General features: G+C 30.6%; 1 protein-coding gene and 1 long non-coding RNA gene across 2 annotated transcripts; both read left to right on the top strand.

Moving 5' to 3' along the window:
• The first annotated feature begins 23,028 nt into the window (after window positions 1-23,028).
• On the top strand, window positions 23,029-23,766 carry LOC149565349 (uncharacterized). The gene is made up of 2 exons (XR_016362036.1): window positions 23,029-23,110; window positions 23,713-23,766. It is a non-coding gene; the product is annotated as an uncharacterized LOC149565349 (long non-coding RNA).
• Window positions 23,767-24,163: 397 nt separating this feature from the next.
• On the top strand, window positions 24,164-25,919 carry LOC149565348 (F-box protein At5g50450-like). Its single transcript, XM_089818868.1, has 3 exons — window positions 24,164-24,462; window positions 24,566-24,728; window positions 25,034-25,919. The coding sequence occupies exons 1-3, from the start codon at window positions 24,239-24,241 to the stop codon at window positions 25,700-25,702; spliced, it is 1,056 nt and encodes a 351-aa protein (XP_089674994.1). The 5' UTR covers window positions 24,164-24,238; the 3' UTR covers window positions 25,703-25,919.
• The last annotated feature ends 1,580 nt before the right edge of the window (window positions 25,920-27,499 follow it).

Raw genomic sequence — 27,499 nt, 5'->3', positions numbered from 1 at the left:
AATTGGGTTTCCACATTAAATCCCAGTGTCAAACTTGTGTGGATGTTATTATGATGTATTATTGATTAATGTTTACATTCATCAAGTCTATTATTTTAGAACAATGGACAACTATCTAGTGTTACTAAAGTTTACAATAGAGACTAAGCTATGAAAAGTTAAAATATGAAATTGTTTAAGTGTTTGTTTGTTTGTTTAATTGGTGCATTTGGACCTTGGATAACTAATTCACTCCCTCTTAGTTATTTCAAATATTCTAACGAGATTAAGCATATATTGGAAGGAATACAAGTAGTTATCAAGCCTATTACTATCTATTGTGATAACATTAGTGCAATTAACATATCTAGGAATTTGGTGATGCATGCAAAAACCAAACATATATCTATCAAGTATCACTACTTGAGAGAGAAAGTACAAGAGAGGCAAGTGAGGCTTGAATATGTGAAATATAAAGAACTATCTATAGACATATTTACTCAATCATTTTCTTAGGATTCTTTTGAGTATCTAAGAGGTAAGTTTGGGGTTCTTCCCCTATCCAATATCAACTAAGAAAAGATGCACGTTGCATCATTTCATGGATAATCAAATATATCTTTGTGGAGTTGATGGAAGAGTTCACTCTTTAGGATCTATTTCCTGAAGATGTGTAAGTGATTGTAATTAAACTGATATAAATAATACATGCATGGTACTAGATATTACTACAAGGTTTTATAAGTTTCACTTTGGAACTTATATTTAACTTTGACATTGTTGTCAAAGGGGGAGTGAACTAATTGAAGTGATTGGGAGAGAATATGACATGGAGAAGATATGAAGTTGAATGGAGAAGTATACCCAAAGGGGGATAATTTATGAAGATGAAGTTGCTGAAGATACAAATTGAGTGAATTTGATGCTAAAATCTATTGTAAAAAATTCGAATGAAGTTAGAGAGATGAAAAGTTATATTATTGTCAATGCATACATTTGATTATCTTATGTGTAATGTTTTGTAATGTAAGATCTTATGTTTATGTGCTACCATCAGTGCCAAAGGGAGAGATTGTTAGCCCAAATTGATAATGTTATTATTGTATGTAAAAGAGTCATATCATTTGTTATGTTGTCATTGATGTCAAGGCTTAGTTGATTAGACATTATTCTAATTCAGTAGAGTAACATATCATTTGATTGATGGAGAGGATTTGAAGAAAATATGATGATAAAAAAAGATAATAAGTATGTTCTTCAATGGATACTTGAATGAGTTACAATATGATAGTATAACGTTAGCTTAATTGTTTTACAATCATTTAATGATGTGACTAAGTGATGAATACCATGTATGTTCAAGTGCAAAGTGAAAGAAGAAATGCAATATTAACCAAGCTACTACAATTATCACTGAGCACTTGACAAAGAAGAGTTAAATTTTGATGTGACTATTTTTTGAATAGCTAAATTCATTAAATCTAAGATCTACGATTGTGATTAAGTGGCAAAATTAGGATGAATCTGGAATGACAAAGTTGTCTATTTAAGGAGATGAAGATCTTGTTTTTGGTTGTTGATTGTTGATTGATTATTTTTGTTATGCAAATTAAAGTGGAAGAAGAAGATAAAAGGTGAACCAAGCATAACATGAGTGCAAAGATCAAGCAAGAAAAAGTGTTAAGTGATAGTGTAACTATGTGATTGAACCAATAAGAGATCAAAAGTAAGAGACATAGCAAAGGAAATATCTGAACAAGCAAGATAGTGATAAAACTAGTAGATCACTTGACTATTACTTTCTAATCATTGTAGCAACTAAAATCTCTTAACCGAGTGGACCTAGTAAGTCTTTGAAATCCTATATGGTAGAATCAATTAGTGATATTTGTAAGCCCTTTAGAGTAGGTCACTCTTTACAAATGTCAAGGAGTGATAAGGTCTAAATGATCTTGGTTAAAATCCTCTAACCAGGGCACACTAAAAATGTGCATGTAATCTTTAACAAGATTGGCTCCTAATAAAACTCACTTCATAAGAGTGAAATATTTGATGTAATACCCCTCCTTTTCTATCATTGTAGACTTAGTTGTTAAAATTTTATATAGCTCTTATGTGGATATAATAGCTCTTAATTAATATTTAAAATACAATACTTTGATATGTTGAGCAATTGATTATGTCTAGTTGTAACAATATCTTACTGGTAGTGATGATACTTTAATTTCTCTTAGTTAGTTAATGAAATTACTTTTATGATGATGCCATATGGGGTGTCTTAGAAAGAGGTTTAGTATGCCCTCACGATGATGAGATATTCATGTTAGAATATGATGTTATTTATATTTAGGATTCACTATTATACTTACTCCATACTTGCATGTGTATGGCATGTGTGTGTGTATCTATTTTACATTTATGTTTGACGTACCTGATATGGTTGAGGGAGGGAGTCATAGTCACCTGATAGTCGAGATCTACATGATAGATTTGTAGGTATCGGGCATTGACTTCCCTGAATTGTTAGGATGAGTGTGCCCTATCGCAATAACTTAATGGTAAGAATGAAGAGATAATGTTTAGGTCCAATCCCAACCATAGCGTAATTACTTATCTTAAGAAGAAGGGCATGTATCTGACTTTCCACCCTTTTTAAACCCATGAGTTTATCTTTGTCTATGTTGTTTACTTTTGAGTTTTGATATGTTTTGGTAATGTTGCTTTTATGTGGATTTGACTATGTGATTTATTTGGTAAATGATTAAATTATAATATTTGGGCTAATCATATAATATTGAGAATTATTAAATATTATTTGATTAAAAAGAAAATATTAAAATATAAGAATATTTAATTAATTAAATATGTGCTTTAATTTTAAAGGCTTAATTTAGAAGTCTATTTTAGAAAATTAGTTAAAGAGAAATTAGAATATGATGATATTTAATTAATTAAATATGTGCTTAAGTTTAAAAGATTTAATTTAAAATTCTAATTTAAGAAGTTGGATAAAAAGAGAATTAAAATACTAAAATATTACATATTAAATATTGTTTTATTATAAATATTTAAATAATAATAATTAAATTAGAGTTGCATTTAAATAATGAGCTTTAATTATTATTAATTTAAATAATAAACTACACTTTAAATAGGGTTTGTTAATAAAGTTGAGGAAAAGTTAATAAAAGAATATTTTAATTAAAATGTTCTTTAAGTGTGCATGAAATGATTAAATAATAAAAGTTTATTTTAAGGAGAGACATTTGCATGTTCGAAAACTAGAAAGTGTAGGTAGAGTTAAACTCTTTATTAATATATTCGAGCTCATTTCCCCATACACACATGGTTTGGAGAGCAAAATTTAGAATTAGATCAAAAGAATTGTTGAAAGTGATTTTTGGATAAAGAATTATGTTGTAGATTTTGAAAAAGTAAAACTTTTTAATCAAGAATACTTGATTGGGAAAAATTGTAGAAAAGTCTACAAAATTATTATGATTGTATTATTTTAAAATTCTTTCAAATATAAAGAAAATTCGATTATAGAAAATTGAAAGAACACAACAAATTGAACAACTATGGTTTCAACTCTATTTTGTCATTAGAACTATGTGATTATCATGAATTTTCTAAATAAAGATAAATATTCTTCTTATATCTAAAATAATTTGGTTGTAAATTTTATTGGAAAAACAAAAGATTAATTGAAAGGAAAACATGTTGTGACTAAAGTAATGCATGCATGTGAAAACAAATATACTAAGTTTAGTATGGTTGCATGATTTGTGAGATCAAATGCATGCGAAAATAATAATTGTATATTTTATTTAGTCGATATGCTATTTGTGGGAAATTGAATCTTTTACAAAAATGTTGTCATTTCATCGAAAAAGTTGTCAGTTGGTTGGAAAAGTTGTTAGTTTCGTAGAAAAATTATAAATCCTTCTTGTTAATTATTTACAGACTAGTTTTTATTTCACTCCACATTTAACTCTTGTTTTGATATTTGTTAGTTGTTATGTCCACTTTTAACTATTATTTTTCTTTTTTTATTTATTTAAAAAAATAATTACTCGTCATTCTATGTATTTAACTTTTGATTTTTAAAACTGATTTAGATTTTAGTTTTCAAATTATTTTAATTTATTTTTTTGCATTAGTTTAATTTTTTCTTTTTAATTTTTCATAATCGATATTTTAATGAGATTTTTTAAATGGTTATTTTTTTCATATTTGATAAATTAAATTTAAATAAATAATATCTATTAAACTATTTAAATTTTTTTAGTAAATATTATGTTATTTAAATTAAAAATTATTAATAATTTAATTTGTTCACATAAGATTATATTTTAAATCTCCACTTTTAAATATTGTTATTCTTTTCCTATTTGTTTAAAAAATAATTGGTTGTGATCTCCACATTAGCTCATGTTGTGATCTCTATTTATTTAACTTTTGATTTTTAAAATTGAATTAAGTTTTAGTTTTTAAATTATTTTAATTTATTTTTCATATTAATTTATTTTTTAATTTAAATATTATTTTGTAGTTTCTATAATTTATTTAGTCAATAGAATATTTGTTAGAGACATTATTTTTCATTATATTTATTTCTATTTCTTTTAATATTTTTCATAATAATTTTTTGATGAGGTTTTTAAATGATTTTTTTCATATTTGATAAATTAAATTTAAATAAATAATATTTATTAATCTATTTAAAATATTTTGGTAAATATTATGTTATTTAAATTGAAAATTATTAATAATCTAATTTGATCACATAAGATTATATTTTAAATCTCCACTTTTAACTATTATTTTTCTTTTCCTATTTATTTAAAAAATAATTATTTGTGATCTCCACATTAGCTCATCTTGTGATCTCTATTTATTTAACTTTTAATTTTTAAAATTGATTTAAGTTTTAGTTTTTAAATTATTTAAATTTATTTTTATATTACTTTATTTTTTTATAAAATATTATTTTGAATTTTCTATAATTTATTTAGGTAATAAAATATTTGTTAGAGACGTTATTTTTTCATATTATTTTTTTGTATTTCTCTTATTAATTATTTATAATAGGTTTTTTTATGGTATTTTTTAAATGATTATTTTTTTTCATATTTGACAAAATGAATTTAAATAAATAATATTTATTAATGCATTTAAAACATTTTACTAAATATTATATTATTTAAATTAAAAATTATTAATAATCTAATTTATTCATATAAGATTATATTTTTTTAAAAAAATTTATTATTAAGCACCTATCGATTTATCGTTGGAAACACAAAAGCATGCAACTGCTAGTTATTTTTATTTTATAAAAAATATAATATAAATTTTATATTTACTTAATTAAAAATAAATAAAAATTAATTATTAATTATTAATTATAAAATTTTCAAATTTTTATTTATTTATTTTAAAAATTAAATAAATAAATACTATTTATTTTCTTATAAGTTGGTTTTAAATATAAATTACTTTTAAAATTCTTAGTGGAATATAAAATATTATATATTTATTAATGTAAGTGGAGTTACAAATTAATCAATATATAATTGTTATTTAGTTACATTTTAATAGAAGTTACAGTGAAGTTCACTATATAATCATTTAATTGTGAATATTTAATATTATAAGAGAAATTGTAAATAACTTAATTAAAATTATAATATGAATTTGAATCATCTCTAGTTGCAACATATTAGGCTTATTTCTCTTGGGTTCCTGAGCGAGGCATTACATTTGGTATCAGAGCCTGAGTTTCAACACTAAGAACTTTGGGTATATTGTACGTCATTAGTTAACAAGCAGTTAAGCTTGCAACAAGATTAAACAATAAGATTATCAACAGAAAATATGAACAACAAAATTTGAAATAGTAGAACTATGAAACTAAAACTTGGATTCATAACACTTGGTGTTTCAAACGCTATTACATGACTGCATATTTCATCTTTGTTATCTTAGTAGTGATAGTTGACTTCTAGGGGTAAGCCCATTTTAAGGGGAGGAGGATGTAATACCCCTCTTTTTCTATCACTGTAGACTTAGTTGTTAAAGTTCTATATAGCTCTTTTGTGGATATATTAGCCCTTATTTGATATTTAAAATACAATACTTTGATACATTGAGTAATTGATTATGTCAGGTTGTAACAATTTCCTACTAGTAGTGATGATGCTTTAATTTCTCTTAGATAGTTAATGAAATGACTTTTATGATGATGCCATATGTCATATCTTAGAAAGAGGTTTATAATGTCCTCATGATGATGAGATAGTTGTATTAGAATATGATGTTATTTATATTTATGATTTACTATTATACTCACCCCATACTTGCATGTGTATGGTGTGTGTGTGTCTATTTTATATTTATGTTTGACATGCCTAGTATGTTTGAGGGAGGGAGTCGTAGTCACTTACTAGTTGGGATCTACACAATGTACCACTCCCTGCAATTGTTTGTTTAGCTTAAATATATATGTACATGTACATGCTCATATTTTATATAGATTTGCAGGTACCAGGCATCGACTTTTCTAAATTGCTAGGATGAGTATGCCCTAGCACAATAACTCAATGGTAAGAATGGGGAGATAATGTTCAAGTCCAATCCCAACCATAGCCTAATTACTTATCTTGAGAAGGAGGGCATGTATTCGACTTTCCACTTTTTTAAACCCACGATCTTATCTTTGTCTATGTTGTTTACTTTTGAGTTTTGATCTGTTTAGGTAATGTTGCTTTTATGTGGATTTGACTATGTGATTTATTTAGTAAATGATTAAATTATAATATTTTTATAATCATATAATATTGAGAATTATTAAATATTATTTGACTAAAAAATATATATTAAAATATAAGAATATTTAATTAATAAAAAAATAATTAAATATATGCTTTATTTTTAAAGGCTTAATTTAGAAGTCTAATTTAGAAAAATGGTTAAAGAGAAATTAGAATATGATGATATTTAATTAATTAAATATGTTTTAGTTTAAAAGATTTAATTTACAAGTCTAATTTAAGAAGTTGGATAAAAATATAATTAAAATACTAAAAGATTACCTATTAAATATTGCTTTATTATAAATATTCAATTAATAATGATTAAATTAGAGTTGCATTTAAATAATGAATTATAATTATTATTAATTTAAATAATAAATTACACTTTAAATAGTGTTTGTTAATAAAGTAGAGGAAAATAAAATAAAAGAATATATTAGTTAAAAAGTTCTTTTTTAAGTGTGCACGAAAGGATTAAATAATAAAAGTTTATTTTAAGGACAGACCTTTGCATGTTCAAAAACTAGAAGCCTTAGGTAGAGTTAAACTCTTTATTAAGAGGTTCAAGCTCATTTCTACACACAAATACATAGGGTTTGGGGAGCGAAATTCAGAATTGGATCAAAAGAATTGTTGAAAGTTTCAAAGGGTTTGGATTTACATGTGTTCATAGATTGTATCAGATTTTAGTTGGAGTTTTGAGGTAGGGCTTCAAAACTCATTATAGAATTTTATTAAAAGAACTGTCTACTTTGTGTCTTCATGTGTGCTTGCAAATGCTTATTAATTTATTGTATTGATTTTTAGATAAAATTATTATGTTGCAAATTTTGAAAAAGTAAAACTTATTAATCAAGAAAACCTCACTAGAGAAAATTGTAGAAAAGTCTAGAATATTAATATGATTGTATCATTTTAAAATCCTTTCTAATATAACAAAAATTTGATTATAGAAAATTAGAAGAAAATAATAAATTGAACAATTAAGGTTTCAACTCTAAATTTGTCATTAGAACCATGTGATTATTATGAATTTTCTAAATAAATATAAATATTCTTCTTATATCTAAAATAATTTGGTTGGAACTTTGGTTTTGTATTTTTTTGATCTGCATTTTTCAGTGTGAGCAGGAAGTAACAGTTATTACGAACTGTATTAAGGCACATCTTTAGGGTTTGATCGGTGAAGTGGTAATTTGCGATCTGCAATTTGCTTATTTTTTGGAGATTTGAGATCTATGGCGGCTCTGATCTGCATTCTCTACTTTTGGGTGCATCTAATCTACGAGCCTCAAGTTATCCAACCTCTGCTCTTTTTTCAATCTAGTCTTACTCACTGCTGGCAAGGTGGTGAAGGAAAAGTTTGGGGTCAATGGCGGTGGACATCTGGATGTCCCTGCACATACGACTATCAATGGTGACTGCTCTTCTTCCAACCCTCTAGGCGATGCTTTTACTTCCAAGCAGCTTCCTGTACCTCCTCCTTCAGCTAATGCTTCTGCCAACATTAATGGTATTCCTTTGCCGACTGTTAGCAATTCCTTCAAGCCTAAATCCTTCTCAGAGGCAGTTTCCAATTCAGTAGGTGGTATTCATGAACAAGTGAGGTTTGTTGTACCTAGCCCTAACAACTATGAGGTCACCAGGGATGGTAAGTGCTCTCCAACTCATTTTTCTTTAACTCTTAATTCTGAGATGGTTGTCGAAATTACTAAAGAAAAATGTAGGCTTAAAGACACTGCAATATTTTTTGCTGCTGTTGAAGTTGAAAAATGTCCTCCACACAAGTTTATGGATGATTGGTTTCATAATTTCTGGAATACCAAACTTGGATTTCATAAATCATTTTGTAGACAAATTCAAAAGGGGCTTTTTGTTATCTTTTTTGCTAATCATGAAGCCCAGCAAGATGTTCTAAAAAAACAATATTGGACGGTTGGGACGACATCCTTTCAAGCATTGGCTTGGACCCCTAAGGCCGTTCATGAGGAAGTTTTGGCCCTCTCGGTGCCCAGGTGGATTCTTGTAAAAAAATTACCACCATTTCTTTGGCATTTTTTGCCACAACTGTTGGAAAACTTGGGCAAAATTATCAGGATGGATGAAACTGTTAGATTAGTCCCACATATGGATGCTAGGGTTCTTATATCACTCCTTCCTGGCAAAGAAATTCCCTCTAAAATTAATATTAATGTGCTTAATGAAGTTTTTGTTTGCCCTAGTGGAATTTTAGGGGGATTGAATGCTTGTTTTTTGTGCAGGAAGGAGGGTCATCGGCATAGGGATTGTCCCATCCTCAATAAGCCTTTTGTTAAGTCTTCCAACAACAATAATCCCCCTCCCAAGTCCACTTTGCCAGTTAACCCTCTTGTTTCTTCTAAATCTGATGGTCAACCCGCTATTAAGGTTGATATGAAGGCTCCTATTTCCTCAGATTTTAACTAGGTTGTTTCTCCTCTTAACTTGAATTGATCTCCCCCTCCTGAGGCTATGTCGGGGCCTAAATTAGATGATGGATTTACTCTCGTTAGAAACAAGAGAAAGCGGAGAGGGATTACTTCGATTAACCCTATTTCCAATTTTGTTAATTCAAATTTTCCTCCCATTTTAAATCCCCCGCTTAGTGTTGTCTCGTTTGAGCATCCTGCTTCTTCCATTGAAGCAGTCAAGCCCGTCTTGAATCTGTCAAAGGCTCTACCTAAGGCATTTAAGGAAATTGAGGATGGTTATATTTTTGAAGTCATTCCTGCTTTTGGGTCTGTCCTCTTTGATCTCAATATGGATAAGGAGCCATCAGTCCTTGATGAGTCTCCTAAATTAGACACCATTTCCGCTAGTAGGCGTGGAAGGCCACCAAGGTCCAAAAACAATTCTGCTAATAAGAATCCAGGGGATGCTCCTAGTTGTCCCAACATGACTACTGAAGATGCGTCCCATACCCCTTGCAATGTGTCTCAATGAATTGCCTATCTTGGAATGTTAGGGGGCTGGAGTCTCCGGATAGAAAATATGTTTGTAAGCGTGTCTTAGATTCTTTTAACTCTATTGATTTGTTTATGATGCAAGAAATAAAAGCTACGGGTTTCATGCATGATATCAACCTTAATTTTATTTGGAGGGATGCCATTAAGTTCTACTCTAACCATATCAGGGGTAAAGGTGGAATTGTTGTCCTTGTTAATCCCAAGTGGGGGAAACTCATAACTAATAATGGTGTTTCCCCCTGTCAAAGGGTTGTCTGGTTTACTATGAATATTAGTAATAATCAAATTGGTTTTTGCTCTATTTATGCTCCTAATGATACTAAGGATAGAATCTCCCTCTGGAATTGGCTATCCACTCTCCCTGATATTCCTTGGTTTTTTGGAGGGGACTTCAATATGGTTGAGTCCTAGAAGGATAAAATTGGTGGTAACCCATTCAGATGGAAGGATTATGAGTTTCTGCATTGGTCTAAGTTTATTAACTTGAAAAATTTGTTTGACCCCCTAGCTAACATTAAAGATTCTCATCCTGGAATCTTGCACACTTGGTGCAATTTCCAGCAAGGTCGATCCAGGATCTATTCCAGATTAGATCGCTTTTATGGCAATAAAGACTTTTTTTCTTGTCTTCCTGATAGTAATGGTAACATTGTTTTGGTTTTTTCCACCACCCTGTCTAATCATCATCCTATTTTCACTCATATTAGCATTAATTCTGATCCTGTTCGTCATAAACCTGCCTCTTCCAAATTCTTGTTGAATACCAAGCTGTTGCATGATGATGATGTTCTATGTGCCTTGCATCTTATCAAGAACATCAACTTCTTTAACATGAAGGACTCTCTCATGATTGACAAGTGGAAGCCTAATCTCCCGGCTTGGAAAGCTTTCCTGCAAACCATTGGCCAAAAGTGTGCCAAGGACTATAGATTCACTGAAAAGCTCTAACCTTCAAACTACTGAGCTTAATGTTCAGGCTAACCCTTCTAATGCAAATCTTTTGAACCGAGTTATTGCTGCTAAGGGTGCCCTTAGTAAGCATCAGCAAACTAAAATTCATGGAGCTAGACTCCATTCTAGGATTAATTGGATCCAGCATGGTGATCAAGGATCTAAATTTTTCTTTAATTTTCTTAAGTAGAAACAGATTAAAGAATCTATTGACAAGCTTGTTATTAATAATCAAGAAGTCTCTGATCCTGTTTGTATTTCTTTGGCTTTTGCTGATTACTATAGTAAGCTTTTCTCATCTGAAGATTCCTTGGAGGCTGAGGAAATTAGATCCAAATGTAGACCCCTTATTCCTTCTAAACTAGATGTTGAAGATATTATGCTTCTTTCGACCCCTATATCTATTGAAGAGATCAAGGGGGCTATTAAAGCTCTCAAGGATGACAAGGCCCTTGGGCCGGATGGGCTTTTTGCTGAATTTTATAAGGCTAATCTTAGTTGGATCAACAAGGACTTGCTTGATCTTTATAATGAGGCCATTATTGTGGGTTCTCTTAGCCTTGAGATCAATAGAGGTATCATTAAACTCCTTCCCAAGGAAGGGGACAAATCTCTTGTCAAAAATTGGAGGCCTATTTTTCTCCTTAATGTTTCATATAAAATTTTAGCCAAAGTTTTAGCCCTTAGATTGGTTCATGTTCTCCCTAAGTTTGTTAGTAGTTCCCAAACTGGTTTCATTAAAGGTAGATATATCTTGGAAAATCTTATTACTACTTGGGAAGCTATGGATTGGGCTAAATGTTCTCATCAAAACCTTTCTTTGCTTCTTCTTGACTTTGAGAAAGCTTATGATAGAGTTGAATGGAAGTTCATTATCATGATGTTGCAATCTTTTGGTTTTCCTCCATTCTTCTGCATGGCTGTTCAAACTCTTCTAACTGATGCTTGTGCCCAAATTGAGATTAATGGCTCTATTTCTGACCCTTTCCCTCTTAGTCGGTCTATCAGGCAAGGCTTCCCTCTAGCTCCTGCTCTTTTTGTTATTGATGTTGAAGCTTTATACTATATCCTTAGAGAAGATTCTCTATCCCCGAAGGTTAGAGGGCTTCACTTGCCTAATAATGAAGAGCTTATAAATAGTCACTTTGCTGATGATACTGCTATCTTCTTTGAGCTTTCTGACGACAACCTTAAAAATCTTCAAATTAAATTGGACTTATTTTGTGCCATTTCAGGTGGTAAAATCTCCCAAGCTAAGTCTATTTACTTGGGTTGGACTAATCAGCCTCCTAATTGGTTCTTCCAGCACAAGTTTCAATGGGGAGGCCCCAAAAATATAGTCGAGTATCTTGGTATCCCCTATTTTTTTGATCCTTCTCTCAAGGACATGTGGGCTTGGGTTAAGGCCAAGATTGAGAATAGACTTAATAAATGGTATAACAGATCCTTATCTCTGGCTGGGAGACTTCAAGTTTGTCAAAACCTTTTATCTCCTTATAGTATTTATTACTCATCTGCCTAGATGTTCAATAGCTACCAAATTCTTGAGATTTAGAAGGCCATCAGGCATTTTCTATGGTCCGATGGCAAGGGCACTAGAAAGTATCATGCTGTTAAATGGGATTGGTGTCATACTGATAAGTCCCTGGGGGGACTAGGGTTAAAAGATCTCAAGCTGCAAGGTATAACCCTTTCCGCCAAATGGATTTTTCAATCTATGGAGGGTGATAGTCCTTGGAAAGTTCTTGTTAGACACAACATTGAGAGAGGTTTTCCCAAGTAGGCTAGATCTTGGAAAAGTCTCCCTTTATGTGATCTTATTGTTGGTAAGTTCCCGGTTGTGGTCCAAGGATCACCGATTTTTAGATCCATCTGGCGAGCTTGGGAACATGTTCGAGAATTTATCACCAATAGGGATTTTTATCATGATTTTCACCTTCATGGAGAGAGATCCATCTGGTGGAATCTGAGCTTGAATAACAAGCCCCTAGCCCTCTACCAGGGGTGTTTTGCCAAGTCCTAGTCTAAAGTTGGTATTTCTCAATTTGCTGATATCTTTGAGCATGATTCTCTTATCCCTTGGGAAGATATCAAGATTAGATTTAATTTACCTTAGTCTCAGAGGAAAACCTATAATTTAATTTCTCTAGCTTCCAAGGATATTCCTTCTCTTTTCCATGTGGACTCTTATAGATACGTTAAATGCAAGTGGCCTGATGGTGTTGTTTTAGATAAGCTTAAAGCTAAGAATATCTATAAGGTTATTGCTCATAATGTGGATATTCTTGCCCATGTCAATAAACTCTGGTATTGTTCTTTTGATATTAAAGTTTGGAATAAGTTGTTGAATTCTATTTGGAAAGGCCCTTGCGAGCCTAAAATTCAATGTTTTAAATGGTTGTTGTTAATTGATAGACTTCCTATTAGAAGAGATAATCAACATTCTAATATTTGTAATATTTGTAGGTTACCTGAAACAAGTAGACACATCTTATTTGATTGCCTCTTTGCTAAAGAAATTTGGAATTTATTTGATATTTACTATCCTATTAATGTGAGCATCATTGAAATTGTTACTGGTCATATTAATGGGATTAGTAAGGATGCTAATTTCTTTTGGAATATGTTGTCCTCTAACATTCTTTGGCAGATTTGGAAATGCAGGAATGAGGAAAAATACCAAGGTAAGCCAAGGGTTCTTACTAAGTTTTTTCGAAAACTCACACATTTTAAAATATTCTTGTAGGTGCAAAACACCATGGTTATTGAAAAGGACAAATTAAGTAGATTTCTTAAAGATGGGTAGGCTTCTTTCTTTGTTCAAGATCTTAAGTATGGCTATCAGTGGCGAAGGACTATGGATAATCTACAAATGTTTGAGTACACGTGTTGGAAGCTGATCCAAGCTATTAAGAGGAACCATAATGCTAGGAAGGAGGATATCTATATGTTGTCGCAGATTCAGGAACAAAAAACTATTGTTTGGATGGAAGGCCCTCTCGGTTGGACCACTTGGGTTGATCTTTATTGTGATATCTTGTACTAGCCTTGTGTTGTTCAGCTTTTGTTGTTCTTTGATGTTCTTTAGCTGATCTTTTGCTACCTTGACTCTGGTTTGAGGCTTTGCCTCTTTTGTAGTGCTCGAAGTTCTGTGTAACCTTTTTTGATCTCTCTATATCTAATAGAAAAAAAAAATTTGGTTGCAAAATTTATTGGGAAAACAAAAGATTAATTGAGAGGAAAATATTTTGTAACTAAAGTTATGCATGCATGTGAAAACAAATATACTAAAGATAGAAAACTAAGTATAGTATGGTTGCATGATTTAAGAGATCAAATGCATGCGAAAATACTAATTGTATATTTGTTTTTATTTTATAAAAATATAATATAGTTTTTGTATATATTTAATTTTTATAAAAACTTTTTTATGATTAATTATTAATTTCAGAAATTATTTAAAATATATATATATATTTTGAAAAAAATAAATACTATTTATTTTCTTATAAGTGGGGTTTAAATATAAATTACTTTTAAAACTCTTAGTGGAATATAGCATATTATATATTTATTGATGTAAGTGGAGTTACAAATTAATAAATATATAATCGTGATTTAGTTATATTTTAAGAGAAATTATAGTCTAGTTCACTATATAATCATCTAATTGTGAATATTTAATAGTATGAGAGAAATTATAAATAACTTAATTATAATTATAATTTCAATTTGCATTATCTCTAGTTGCAACATGTTAGGTTTATTTCTCTTGGTTTCCTGAGCGAGGTGTTACTAGTTCCTGGGTGAGTTTCCCTTTACAGTGTTTCTACATTACATATATGTGTCAAATGTGTGAGTTCTTATATGTTGCAAAGTTTATTTTCATGTTATTTGTTTAGTGTTGCAACTCAGTATAAGCTTAAGTGATTACTCTAATACTTAGTATAAGTAACAAACAATGAGATAACATTTTGAACTAAAGTTGTTATAAGTTTGATTTGAGAAGTTGAATGTGGTTACCAAGTTACTAATATGAAAGTTTATAAAGTTTGAATTGTTACTAAATTGTTTGAAAGGCTTGCAGGATAACTTGATATAACTAATTCCTCTTAGTTATTTAAGAATTGCTACAATTTCCATGGGCGATATTAAGGCCTCTAGCCTAGATGTTTTCCATCCCACCTTTTAAAAGGTTTTTAGGATATAGTTCTCACAAATGTCACTTCTGCAAGAGCAAATACTTAACTACTTGCCCACCACTTTTTAATTTTAATTTTGAGTTTTATCCTAGACATAATTTTAGGGAAATGAAATGAAAAGCTACCAATATTAAGACATAATGAATAACCTCAAAGAACTAGTATGCAAACTTAACGGTGGAAGAAATTATAAGACACAATTAACATATTGACACAATATGTATTTTTACAAATTTGTTAGATTAGCCAAACAAAACCTAGATGTAGCAATTATAAATCACACAATTCAAGTGCCAACAAAAGATATTTTTTAGAAATTTGTTAGCTAATGCAAGCCAAACCTAGAGTTAATGGTAGGTGCAATTCTAAGATACACAATTCAAGTATTGACAAAAGACATTTTTCAAAAAATTATTTGATGAGGCAAGCAAAACCTAGAGTTGACAATGTTATGATAAAACATATGGTGCATATTAGAAATTTAGAAGATTACACAAATCAAAGGAGGAAGTCTAAACACAATGAATGATATGGAATTCAAGCATTGAAACAAGGGATTTTTTTCAAACATTTGTAAGATTAGGCAAAATAAAAGATAATATCAATGACATAATTTGACATAGAAATTAGGCATTGAGATAAGGATTTCTTTAGAAATGTGTAAGATTAGGAAAAACAAAAAACAATGTTAACACAAAGTGTCATATAAGTATTTACAAAATTGAATTTAATGTTTACATACACATTTCTTTACAAAATTGAATCATTAAGCAAGGCAAAAGATGACACAAAGAATAACATAGAGATGGCATGACACAAAGAACGACATAGAAATAAACCAAATATAGATTCCAAAGACACAAATTTCAACTAAAAAATGTTATAATTTATTTATTTAACTAAATATAGTTTTAGCTCTTAACTTAATGAAGGATGTATGAGAGATTTGTAAAAATAGGCAAAACAAAAGATAATGTCAATGACACAAGATGTCATAGAATTTAGCATTGACATATATTTTTATTTAGAAATTTGTAAGATTAAGCAAGGCAACAGAGGACATATTACACAATGAGTAATATAGAAATGGACCAAATATAGATTCAACAAGATATAATTTCAATGAGCAAAGAAAATGTTATAATTTATTTTTTTAACTAGATATAGATTTAACAAAGAATGTTTTAAGAGATTTGTAAGATTAGGCAAAACAAAAGACAATTTTGATGACACAAGGTGTCATAACTTTTATTATTAACATATATTTTTGTTTCCAAATTTGTAAGATTAAGCAAGGCAAAAGACAACTTCATGAAATAGTGAATGATACAGAAATGAACTAAATATAGATTTGACAAGATGCAATTTTCAATAAAAACTATAATAATTTTTATATTTTTACTAGATATAGATTTGATGCAAGATGTTTCTAGAGATTTGTAAAATCAGGCAAAACAAAAGACAATGTCAAAGACACAAGGTGTCATCAATTTTAGTATTGAAACTTATTCTTGTTTGCAAATTTGTAAGATCAAGCAAGACAAAGGACAACTTCATGACATAGTGCATGATCTAAAATTGAACTAAATATAGATTCTACAAGATAAAATTTTCAATGAAAACTATTATAATTTTTTTTTTTTTAACAAGATATAGATTTGACAAAGGATCTTTTTAGAGATTTGTAAGATTAGGCTAAACAAAAGACACACGAGGTGTCATTAATTTTAGTATTGACATATATTAAACAACAAGATAATCAACAGAAAATATAAACAACAAAATTTGAAACAATAGAACTATGAAACTAAAAGTTGGATTCATAACACTTGGTGTTTCAAACACTATTACATAATTGCATATTTCATCTTTGTTATCTTAGTAGTGATAGTTGACTTCCATGAGTAAGCCTATTTTAAGGGGAGGAGGATCTAATACCCCTCCTTTTCTATCATTGTAGACTTGGTTGTTAAAGTTCTATATAGCTCTTATGTGGATATATTAGCCCTTATTTGATATTTAAAATACAATACTTTGATACATTGAGTAATTGATTATGTCATGTTGTAACAATTTGCTACTAGTAGTGATGATGCTTTAATTTCTCTTACGTAGTTAATGAAATTACTTTATGATGATGTCGTATAGCATGTCTTAGAAAGAGGTTTAGAATGTCCTCATGATGATGACAAATTCATGTTAGAATATGATGTTATTTATATTTATGATTTACTATTATACTTACCCCATACTTGCATGTGTATGGTGTGTGTGTCTATTTTATATTTACATTTGACATACCTGATATGTTTGACAGAGGGAGTCATAGTCACCTGCTAGTCAAGATCTACACAATGTACCACTCTTCACCATTGTTTGTTTAGCTTAGATATATATGTATATGCACATGCTCATATTTTATACATATTTGTAGGTACTAGGCATTGACTTCCCTAAATTGTCAGGATGAGTGTGCCCTATCGCAATAACTCAATGGTAAGAATGGGGAGATAATGTTCAGGTCTAATCCCAACCATAGCCTAGTTACTTATCTTGAGAAGGAGGGCATGTATCTGACTTTCCACCCTTTTTAAATCCTTGAGCTTATCTTTGTTTGTGTTGTTTACTTTTGAGTTTTGATATGTTTTGGTAATGTTACTTTTATGTGGATTAACTATGTGATTTATTTTGTAAATAATTATATTATAATATTTGGGTTAATCATATAATATTGAGAATTATTAAATATTATTTGATTAAAAAAAAATATTAAAATATAAGAATATTTAATTAATTAAAAACTAATTAAATATGTGCTTTATTTTTAAAGGCTTAATTTAGAAGTCTAATTTAGAAAATTGGTTAAAAAGAAATTAGAATATGATGATATTTAATTAATTAAATATGTGCTTCAGTTTAAAAGATTTAATTTAAATGCCTAATTTAAGAAGTTGGATAAAAATAGAATTAAAATATTAAAAAATTACATATTAAATATTGCTTTATTATAAATATTTAATTAATAATAATTAAATTAGAATTGCACTTAAATAATAAGTTCTAATTATTATTATTATTTTAAATAATAAACTACACTTTTAATAGTGCTTGTTAATAAAGTAGAGAAAAATAAAATAAAATAAAATTTTAATTAAAATTTCTTTAAGTGTGCATGAAAGGATTAAATAATAAAAGTTTATTTTAAGGAGAGACCTTTGCATGTTTGAAAACTAAAAATCCTAGGTAGAGTTACTCTTTATTAAGAGATTCAAGCTCATTTCTAAACACAAACACATAAGGTTAGGAGAGCAAAATCTAGAATTGGATCAAAAGAATTGTTGAAAGTTTCAGAGGGTTTGGATTTGCATGTGTTTCACAAATTGTCCCAGATTTTAGTTGGGGTTTTGAGGTAGCGTTTGAAAACTCATTATAGAATTTTATTGAAAGAACTATTTACTTCGTGTCTTCTTGTGTGCTTGCATTATGCTTATTAATTTATTGTATTAATTTTTAGATAAATTATTATGTTGTAGATTTTGAAAAAGTAAAACTTATTAATCAAGAAAATTTGACTAGAGAAAATTGTAGTAAAGCGTCAAGAATTATTATGATTGTATTATTTTAAAATCCTTTTTAATAAAAGAAAAATTCGATTATAGAAAATTGGAAGAAAACAACAAATTGAACAACTAAGGTTTCAACTCTAAATTTGTCATTAGAATCGTGTGATAATCATGAATTTTCTAAATAAATATAAATATTCTTTTTATATCTAAAATAATTTGTTTGCAAAATTTATTGGAAAAATAAAAGATTAATTGAGAGAAAAATATGTTGTAACTAAAGTTATGCATGCATGTGAAAACAAATATACTAAAGATAAAAACCTAAGTATAGTATGGTTGCATGATTTAAGAGATCAAATGCATGCGAAAATACTAATGTATTTATTTAATTAATTTTTTAATGATTAATTATTAATTTCAAAAAAAATTTTAAAAATGAAAAAAATATTATTATTTTATTTTAAAAATTAAATAAATACTATTTATTTTTTTGTAAGTGGGATTTTAATATAAATTACTTTTAAAACTCTTAGTGGAATATAGCATATTATATATTTATTAATGTAAGTGGAGTTATAATTAATAAATATATAATTGTGATTTAGTTATATTTTAAGAGAAATTATAGTGTAGTTCACTATATAATCATCTAGTTGTGAATATTTAATATTGTGAGAGAAATTGTAAATAACTTAATTAAAATTATAATTTCAATTTGAATTATCTATAGTTGCAACATGTTAGGTTTATTTTTCTTGGGTTCCTAGTGGAGTGTTTCCACGTTAAATATATGTGTCAAATGTGTGAGTTCTTATGTGTTGTAAAGTTTATTTTCATGTTATTTGTTTAGTGTTGCAACTCAATATAAGCTAAGTGATTACTCTAATACTTAGTATAAGTAACAAACAATGATCTAACATTTTGAACTAAAGTTGTTATGAGTTCGATTTGAGAAGTTGAATGTGATTACCGAGTTATTAATATAAAAGTTTATAAAGTTTGAATTCTTAGTAAAGTGTTTGAAAGCCTATAGGATAATTTGATATAACCAATTCCTCTTAGTTATCTAACAGTTGCTACCATTTCCATGGGCGATATTAAGGCCTTTAGCCTAGATATTTTCCATCCCACCTTTTAAAAGATTTTTGGGATACAGCTGTCCTGAATGTTACTTCTACAATGAAATATTTCTGCAATAGCAAATACTTGACTACTTGCCTGCCACTTTTTAATTTTAATTTTGAGTTTTATCCTAGACATAATTTTAGGGAAACAAAACCAAAACCTATCAGTGTTAAGACATAATGAATAACCTCAAAGAACTAGTATGCAAACTTAACGATGGAAGAAATTATAAGACACAATTAACATATTGACACAATATGTATTTTTACAAATTTGTTAGATTAGCCAAACAAAACCTAGATGTAGCAATTCTAAATCACACAATTCAAGTGCCAACAAAAGATATTTTTTAGAAATTTGTTAGCTAATGCAAGCCAAACCTAGAGTTAATGGTAGGTGCAATTCTAAGATACACAATTCAAGTATTGACAAAAGACATTTTTCAAAAAATTATTTGATGAGGCAAGCAAAACCTAGAGTTGACAATGTTATGATAAAACATATGGTGCATATTAGAAATTTAGAAGATTAGAAAAATCAAAGGAGGATGTCTAAACACAATGAATGATATAGAATTTAGGCATTGAAACAAGGGGTTTTTCAAACATTTGTAAGATTAGGCAAAATAAAATATAATATCAATGACATAATTTGGCATAGAAATTAGGCATTGATAAGGATTTCTTTAGAAATTTGTAAGATTAGGAAAAACAAAAAATAACATTAACACAAAGTGTCACATAAGTATTTAATGTTGAAATACACATTTCTTTTGATATAGAATTTAAGCATTGAAACGAGGGCTTTTTTCAAACATTTGTAAGATTAGGCAAAATAAAAGATAATATGAATGACATAATTTGGCATAGATATTAGGCATTGAGATAAGGATTTCTTTAGAAATTTGTAAGATTAGGAAAAACAAAAAATAGTGTTAACACAAAGTGTCGCATAAGTATTTAATGTTGAAATACACATTTCTTTACAAAACTGAATCATTAAGCAAGGCAAAAGATGATGTCATGACACGAAGAATGACATAGAAATAATCCAAATATAGATTCCACAAGACACAAATTTCAACGAAAAAATGTTATAATTTGTTTATTTAACCAAACATAGTATTAACTCTTAACTTAATCAAGAATATATGAGAGATTTGTAAAAATAGGCAAAACAAAAGATAATTTCAATGACACGAGATGTCATATAATTTAGCATTTACATATATTTTCATTTAGAAATTTGTAAGATTAAGCAAGGCAAAAGATGACATATGGCACAATGAATGATATAGAAATGGACCAAACATATATTCAACAAGATTTTTAATGAACAATGAAAATGTTATAATTTATTTGTTTAACTCGATATAGATTTAACAAAGGATGTTTTTAGAGATTTGTAAGATTAGGATGTTTTTAGAGATTTGTAAGATTAGGCAAAACAAAAGACAAATTTAATGACACAAGGTGTTATAACTTTTACTATTGACATATATTTTTGTTTGCAAATTTGTAAGATTAAGCAAGGCAAAAGACAACTTCATGAAATAGTGAATGATACAAAAATGAACGAAATATATATTGACAGGATATAATTTTCAATAAAATTTATTATAATTAACCAAAAAAACTAGATATAGATTTAACACAAGGTGTTCTTAAAGATTTATAAAATTAGGCAAAACAAAAGGCAATGTTAATGACACAAGGTGTCATCAATTTTAGTATTGACACTTATTCTTGTCTAATTGTAAGATTAAGCAAGTCAAAAGACAACTTCATGACATAGTGCATGATCTAAAATTGAACTGACACGATACAATTTTCAATGAAAACTATTATAATTTATTATTTTAACAAGATATAGATTTGACAAAGGATGTTTTTAGAGAATTGTAAGATTGGACTAAACAAGAGACAATGCTAATGACACAAGGTGTCATTAGTTTTAGTATTGACATATATTTTTGTTACATATTTATAAAGTTAAACCCTAAAAAAGACTATGTCACAACACAATGAATGACATAGAAATGAACCGAATATAGGTTCAACAAAACACAATTTTCTATATAAAATATTTTTGTTTTGCTTTTCAAACCACATAAGAAGAAAGGAGAGGCGGGGGAAGAGAAAGAATCTCACTACAATGATGGGCAATGTCAACCAAAGGGGCTCTTTCATCTACTTGTCTTGCAAGCTTGCTATATGCAATAATTAGATGCTCCTATTTAATCCCCGGGAATATAGGTGGTCATTGTTAAGTTATTCTACGAAAGTTTCCCATTGCTTTGTGTTGGGAAGAAGTGAGGCTGCTATGTTTTGCGGAATATAATGTATGGCTCTAACGGGGGTGATTTATTTGTGATGGGGGTGGGCCCATCATGTTCCCCACTGACCGACACGCTCAGGGGACCGTGTTTGGGCAACGCCGTTTCCGCTGCTTTTGACCAAATACATTTTGACTTTCTACTCCCCTCGAATTATTCTTATTTTTATTATCCTCCAACGGAACGGCGATTGTGTACGGTGGGCGCAGTATGCTGACGCCGTATCAAATGCTGACGACATATCGGACGAACGCTGTTGTCGCCCTGGGGCTTGGAGAGATTGTGGACCGTAGATTCGTCTGTAGACACTTTTTTTTTTTTCAGTTTTGATTCCCTTTCTACCAGGGATGTTTTGAGTTAATTTTTATTGCAATTTGAACTGGTGATCTGTGGATCGCGGATCGACTCGCTGGCAGTGCGGAGAAATTCGTCGCTTTTGTGAGAATCCAGGTATTTTTTAATGTTTTGGTTGGGATCTGAGGTCTGTTTCATGGCGGACACGTTGTGTGGGGATTTTTTAAGTAAATGTTGTGATTTTCGTGTTTGTATGGAGGATTTCGTGTGGTTCATGGCGTATCCTGTGGTTATTTGTGTGATTTGAGGTTTTGGAAGTTGTTGAATAACTGAATGGCTAGAAATGGATTGTTTTTGTGCTAAAATCGTTTTCGTTGGAACAATGCGGCGTTTGGTTTGTGGAGCTGGTTTAACGGCTTAGGTAGTGCGTGAGTTGTGGCGTAAGTAGCTTTGTGGAGATTTTTTTAATCTAATTCGGGATGATTCACGGGATCTTGGAGTATGCGTTTTCATCGGCGAAGTTGCCTGAGATGCGTTATTATGGCTTGATGGAACTCTCGGATGTAAGTTGTTGTGAGCATGACAGGATTTTGGTTTATATTTATTTGTGGAGGACTTTGGACGGAGTCTGTGGCTGTTGTTTGGTAATTTTGCTGTGGATTGAAGGAAAAGCAGAGATAAACGTTCTGTCCACTGATGGCTAGCTGTGGCTTTGTGTAGGTTCTATTAAATAAAATGTTGCAGTTTGCTAAAGCGTTTATCGTTGTTTTAAGTATTTTATTTGTTTGCTCCTGTTTCTGAATCTCTGTGAAGGATTTCAGATTCTGGAAGGAAATTAATGTCGTTTGCGGATTTGGTTCGTTAAAACTTTTTTTTGCTTAAAACATTTATTATTGTTTTAAGTATTTTTCTTGTTCTTTCTAAATCTCTTTGGAGGATTTTTGATTCTGGAAGGAAATTAATAATTAATGTCGTTTGTCGCTTTATCTTCTGGTTTGTTGAAGCTTTCTGTTGCTTAAATCGTTTTTCATCGTTTTAAGCATTTTTCCTTCTCTTTCTAAATCTCATTGAAATATTTCAGGTTCTGGAAGGAATTTGATGTAGTTTTTCGCTTTATCTTCTAATTTATTTTAACTTTCTGCCGCCTAAAGCGTTTTTAATAAATTTAAGTATTTTCTGTTTTTCTTCTCGCCTTTAAATCTCTATGAAGGAGTTCAGATTCTCGAAGAAAATAAATGACGTTTTTCGCTTTATCTTCTGGTTTGTTGAAACTTTCCGTTGCTTTTTTCTGCATTTAAAATTCGGAAAGCAAAGGTGCTGATTCGGCAAGCATTGAAAAAGCAAGAGAACAAAGCATTGTGTTCGTTTCATTCTGCTTGGTAAAAATATAGTATTGTTAGGTCTGATTTAGGTGAAGGAAAGTGATTTGAGCGACTGCATTTTTCTTGGCGTTTGCAGGGGTTTTGCGGCATAGACAGACAGAGAGTCGTTAATGTCAACGAACGGGAAAAAGACTGTGACCAGAAAGTTTAACGAGTCACGAGTCGTGTGAGAGTTGGGTGAGATTTTTACGGTTGGCACAGAAAATTAAATTCAGTCGGTCTGCACCGGTTTCTTTTCAACAGCTTCGGGGTTTGAAATCGGAATCCAAAGCGGTTGTGAGACGAAATTTGCGTGACAGAAAAGCGAAGCAATCGACGCCTTTATACAAATTGTTTTTCCCGTCACATTCAAGGCCGACACGCTCGCGGCCACTTCAACCGCTTTGGAGGCTGTGCACCGTTTTACACTACGAGTAATGAGGTCGTTGGATTTGTATTGACTTGGCGGTGTGGCGGTTTGAAGGTCCGTTTTACCCATTGGAGGTTCGTTTTAGCCATTAAAGGGAGCTACGCTACCGAAGAATCGTGTCATTCCGTTTGTGATCTAGTGCTTCTGCACCGCTTCGAGCTCGGAACAAGTCCGTTAGGGTTTGGCCGCCAAGATGCGTACCAGAAGAGGAAATTATCCGTCATCTGACGAAGGGATTTGCTTTCCTGCGCGACAGAAGAGACGCCTGATGTCCCCTGAAGCGATTTCCAGTTTCGAATCGGACTATTTGAAGGAGAATCCTTTCGATGCACTTCCTGACGATCTCATCATTTCAATAATGGTTTCTCTCGGCTCTTCTGCAACCTCACCGGCAGATCTCGTCAATGCAAAGCTTTCGTAAGCATTTTCTTCTGCTCTTTTAAACCGTTCTAAATTTATTTCCGTTTTTCCCCAAATTTTTTATAAAAAATGCATGCATGCACTGTATTTGTGTGCACAGATGCAAGAGGTTTTGTGCCGCCGCATTAGATGAGAAGGTTCATGCTTATGCTTCTATGGGGGCTCTGAGCGTAAAGGCTTCAAAGTGGAGCAATGAAACGCATAAATTTATGAAGCTCTGTGCAGATGCAGGCAATCCAGAAGCCCGTTACATGCTCGGCATGGTAAGTTCCAAAGCATTTTCATCTCAAATCCGTTGTAGCACAAAGAGGGAAATAAAAACGGTTTAACCGTAAATGCAAATGCCGCTTGTTTAAGCTAATGCACGCACTCAGCTTGTGTTTGCAGCCCTCGATTTGCAAACAGTTGAGGTTTATATTTGCAATATTTACCTTTCATCACCGTGCAAAATTTTCGATCAAGATGAGGTCTAGAACAGGTCTGAAGAATTGCATTTGGAGAATATTTAGGCTCAGAGGAGAAACGAGCTAATCTGGTTAACCATTTTTTCTCCAAAATTTCTATGCAGATATATTTCTATTGCTTGATGAACAGAGTTTCAGGCGTAGCATTAATGGCGGCCGCAGGAAGCGCATCGCACGCATGGGCACTGTATTCTCTCGGCGTGATTCAATTCAACGGCAGCGGAGGCTCACGGAAGGAAAAAATGCTGAGAGCAGGGGTAGTTCTGTGTGCCAAAGCAGCCGCCCTAGGGCATATTGACGCCATGAGAGAGCTCGGCCATTGCTTGCAGGATGGATACGGAGTGAAAAGGAACTTTCAGGAGGGACACAAATTTGTGGTACAAGCCAATGCAAAAGAGGCAATATTATGCGTTGCAGACAAATGTTTCCGTGCGAGGAAGCTCAAGAACAAGAGATGGCCTGTGAAGCATCACGCCATTAACGATTTCCTCGTGGAGTGGTTTGAATCGCATCCCCCGGCTGAGGGTCTGAGACTCTGCTGTTATTCCAGGTGCGGGAGGCCCGAGACTAGAAGGCATGAATTCCGAAGGTGTTCTGCATGTGGCACTGTCAATTACTGCTCCAGGGCATGCCAGGCTTTAGATTGGAAGAACAATCACAGGTATAATTGTTCCCCTGTTGATAACTGGGATGAACAACAAGGCCTGGAAATTATTGACCGGGCGGCCATTGAAGGAGATGATGGAAACATTCGGGCCAGGGTCAATTCTTAATCTTTTTCATCCTTTCTCTTTCTTTCCTTATCTATGTTCGGATATGGGCTTGAAATGACCCCTTGCGCAGGGTGTGTTCAGGCTTTTTCTTCTGCTTTTGTGTTTGGTATCCCTCAATCTTCCTAACCGCAGGGATTCTTGACCAAAATTTTCAAGTTCACACAAATATTCTGGAGTTTTTAGTTTTTGATAATGTTAGTAAATCGTTTCTTGATCAGATGTTAATTTGTTTGGAAGTCTGTGATCTCCACCAATTGTTTTGGTTCTTTCAGGCAAATAATTTTTAGACAGTTTACCAAATCCTGTGGTATTGTTTCTGGTAATCAAACGCTCCATGACGTATTGGAATCCATGTTAATGGAGATTTGGGAAAGAGAAAAAGGGAATGAATGGTTACAAAATTCTAAATTTGCAGCTTTAGGGTTTCTATTTTTTGGCAAAAGAAATTCAGTAAGAGAATCTTAATGAGGGGAATATTGTGGGCTGGACCAATAGCTGATATAGTATTTGTGGACAGGAATCCTAAGCATATTATAGCAATATCTGTTGGAGGTTGCAATTTGATAAGAGTCTTTTATTTTTGTGTTATGATGTTTTTAATTGGTCAAGTGATAATTGTTGTTATACTTTGTTTTGGTAAAAATAAAAATAAAAATTGTTTTTGGAAAGTATCACGTTATAATATTAATATAAATATAGGTTGTTTTATTATAATTATTACAATAATGGAAGTCATATAATTATGTTTTTTTTAATGTATACATTTTGAATTTGTGATGTGGAAGATGATCTATATTGGATGGAAGTTGACGAATGATATAATCTAATCCATTAGTGGGTCCACTTCCCTTTTCCTTTCATTTTCAAGAGTTGACTCTGGTTCAAATTATGGGGGTACTTGGGTGTAATCCATTATGCGCTCATACAATTCAATTTCGAAAGATGGTTGGCTAAAATACAAATCAATAGATGGTTGGTTGAGTACGCATCAATAGAAAATTGATAGAATTAGAGAGAATTCGTTGTACACGTCTACAATTTTATGGCGAAATACATGGAATTGTTCCTTTCATCGAGGAGTTGTATGTTCGCTTCTTAACTAGTAGTGTTTAATAGATGAGAATAAATTAATTATAATTTTTAAAAAGATAATAAAATATTATTTTTTAATTTTTTATTTATTATATATGATTACAAATAAAAATTTAAAAAATTTAAAAAGTTAAAAAAATAAATTAACTTTGGATTCTTAGAAGAAAACATGGATGAACTTGGAAAATAAGAAAAGTTTCTAGTTAAATTTTAAATAACAAAGAGTTCAAAAGTTAAATGTAATTTAAAGTCAATTTAATTAAAATTAAATTTAAAATATTTATAATTAAATAATTAAATTATAATTAATTTTCAATGTAGTTAGACTCTAATTTTAATTATGTATAATTTAAATATATAAGAATATTATTTATATTTTGATGTAATAGAAAAATTAACTAGAATAATATTGTTAAGAAACTATTATTTAATTTAATTGTAAAGATCTTTAGGCTTGTTTCTACTTCTTGTGTTGGATATAGAAATTTTGATGCTTGCTTCTACTTCTCATGTGACATGGAGATCTTTATGCTTGCTTCTACTTCTGATGTTGGACATTGAGATATTATATGTTCAAAATTCCTTATTTTAGACATCTAATGAATAGATTTAATAAATTAGATTACATGGTTTTTTTCAAAAAAATCAATAAATTTTGTTAAAACATGTCTATAATTGGTAGTACTAGGAAAACATTTAATTTAC

This window comes from Cupressus sempervirens, chromosome 3 (assembly GCF_028749045.1).
Source record: "Cupressus sempervirens isolate cs-2001-9-10 chromosome 3, ASM2874904v1, whole genome shotgun sequence".
Classification (NCBI taxonomy): domain Eukaryota; kingdom Viridiplantae; phylum Streptophyta; class Pinopsida; order Cupressales; family Cupressaceae; genus Cupressus; species Cupressus sempervirens.
Note: the sequence above shows the minus strand (reverse complement) of the source record. Positions and strands in the feature narration are given on the sequence as shown.

What these genes read in the sequence shown, in the direction of transcription:
- LOC149565348 (XM_089818868.1), top strand. Translation starts at nt 24,239, where the DNA reads ATGCGTACCAGAAGAGGAAATTATCCGTCATCTGACGAAGGGATTTGC. An exon ending in CTCGTCAATGCAAAGCTTTC is followed by an intron (nt 24,463 to 24,565) that starts GTAAGCATTTTC and finishes TTGTGTGCACAG; the next exon opens with ATGCAAGAGGTTTTGTGCCG. An exon ending in CCCGTTACATGCTCGGCATG is followed by an intron (nt 24,729 to 25,033) that starts GTAAGTTCCAAA and finishes ATTTCTATGCAG; the next exon opens with ATATATTTCTATTGCTTGAT.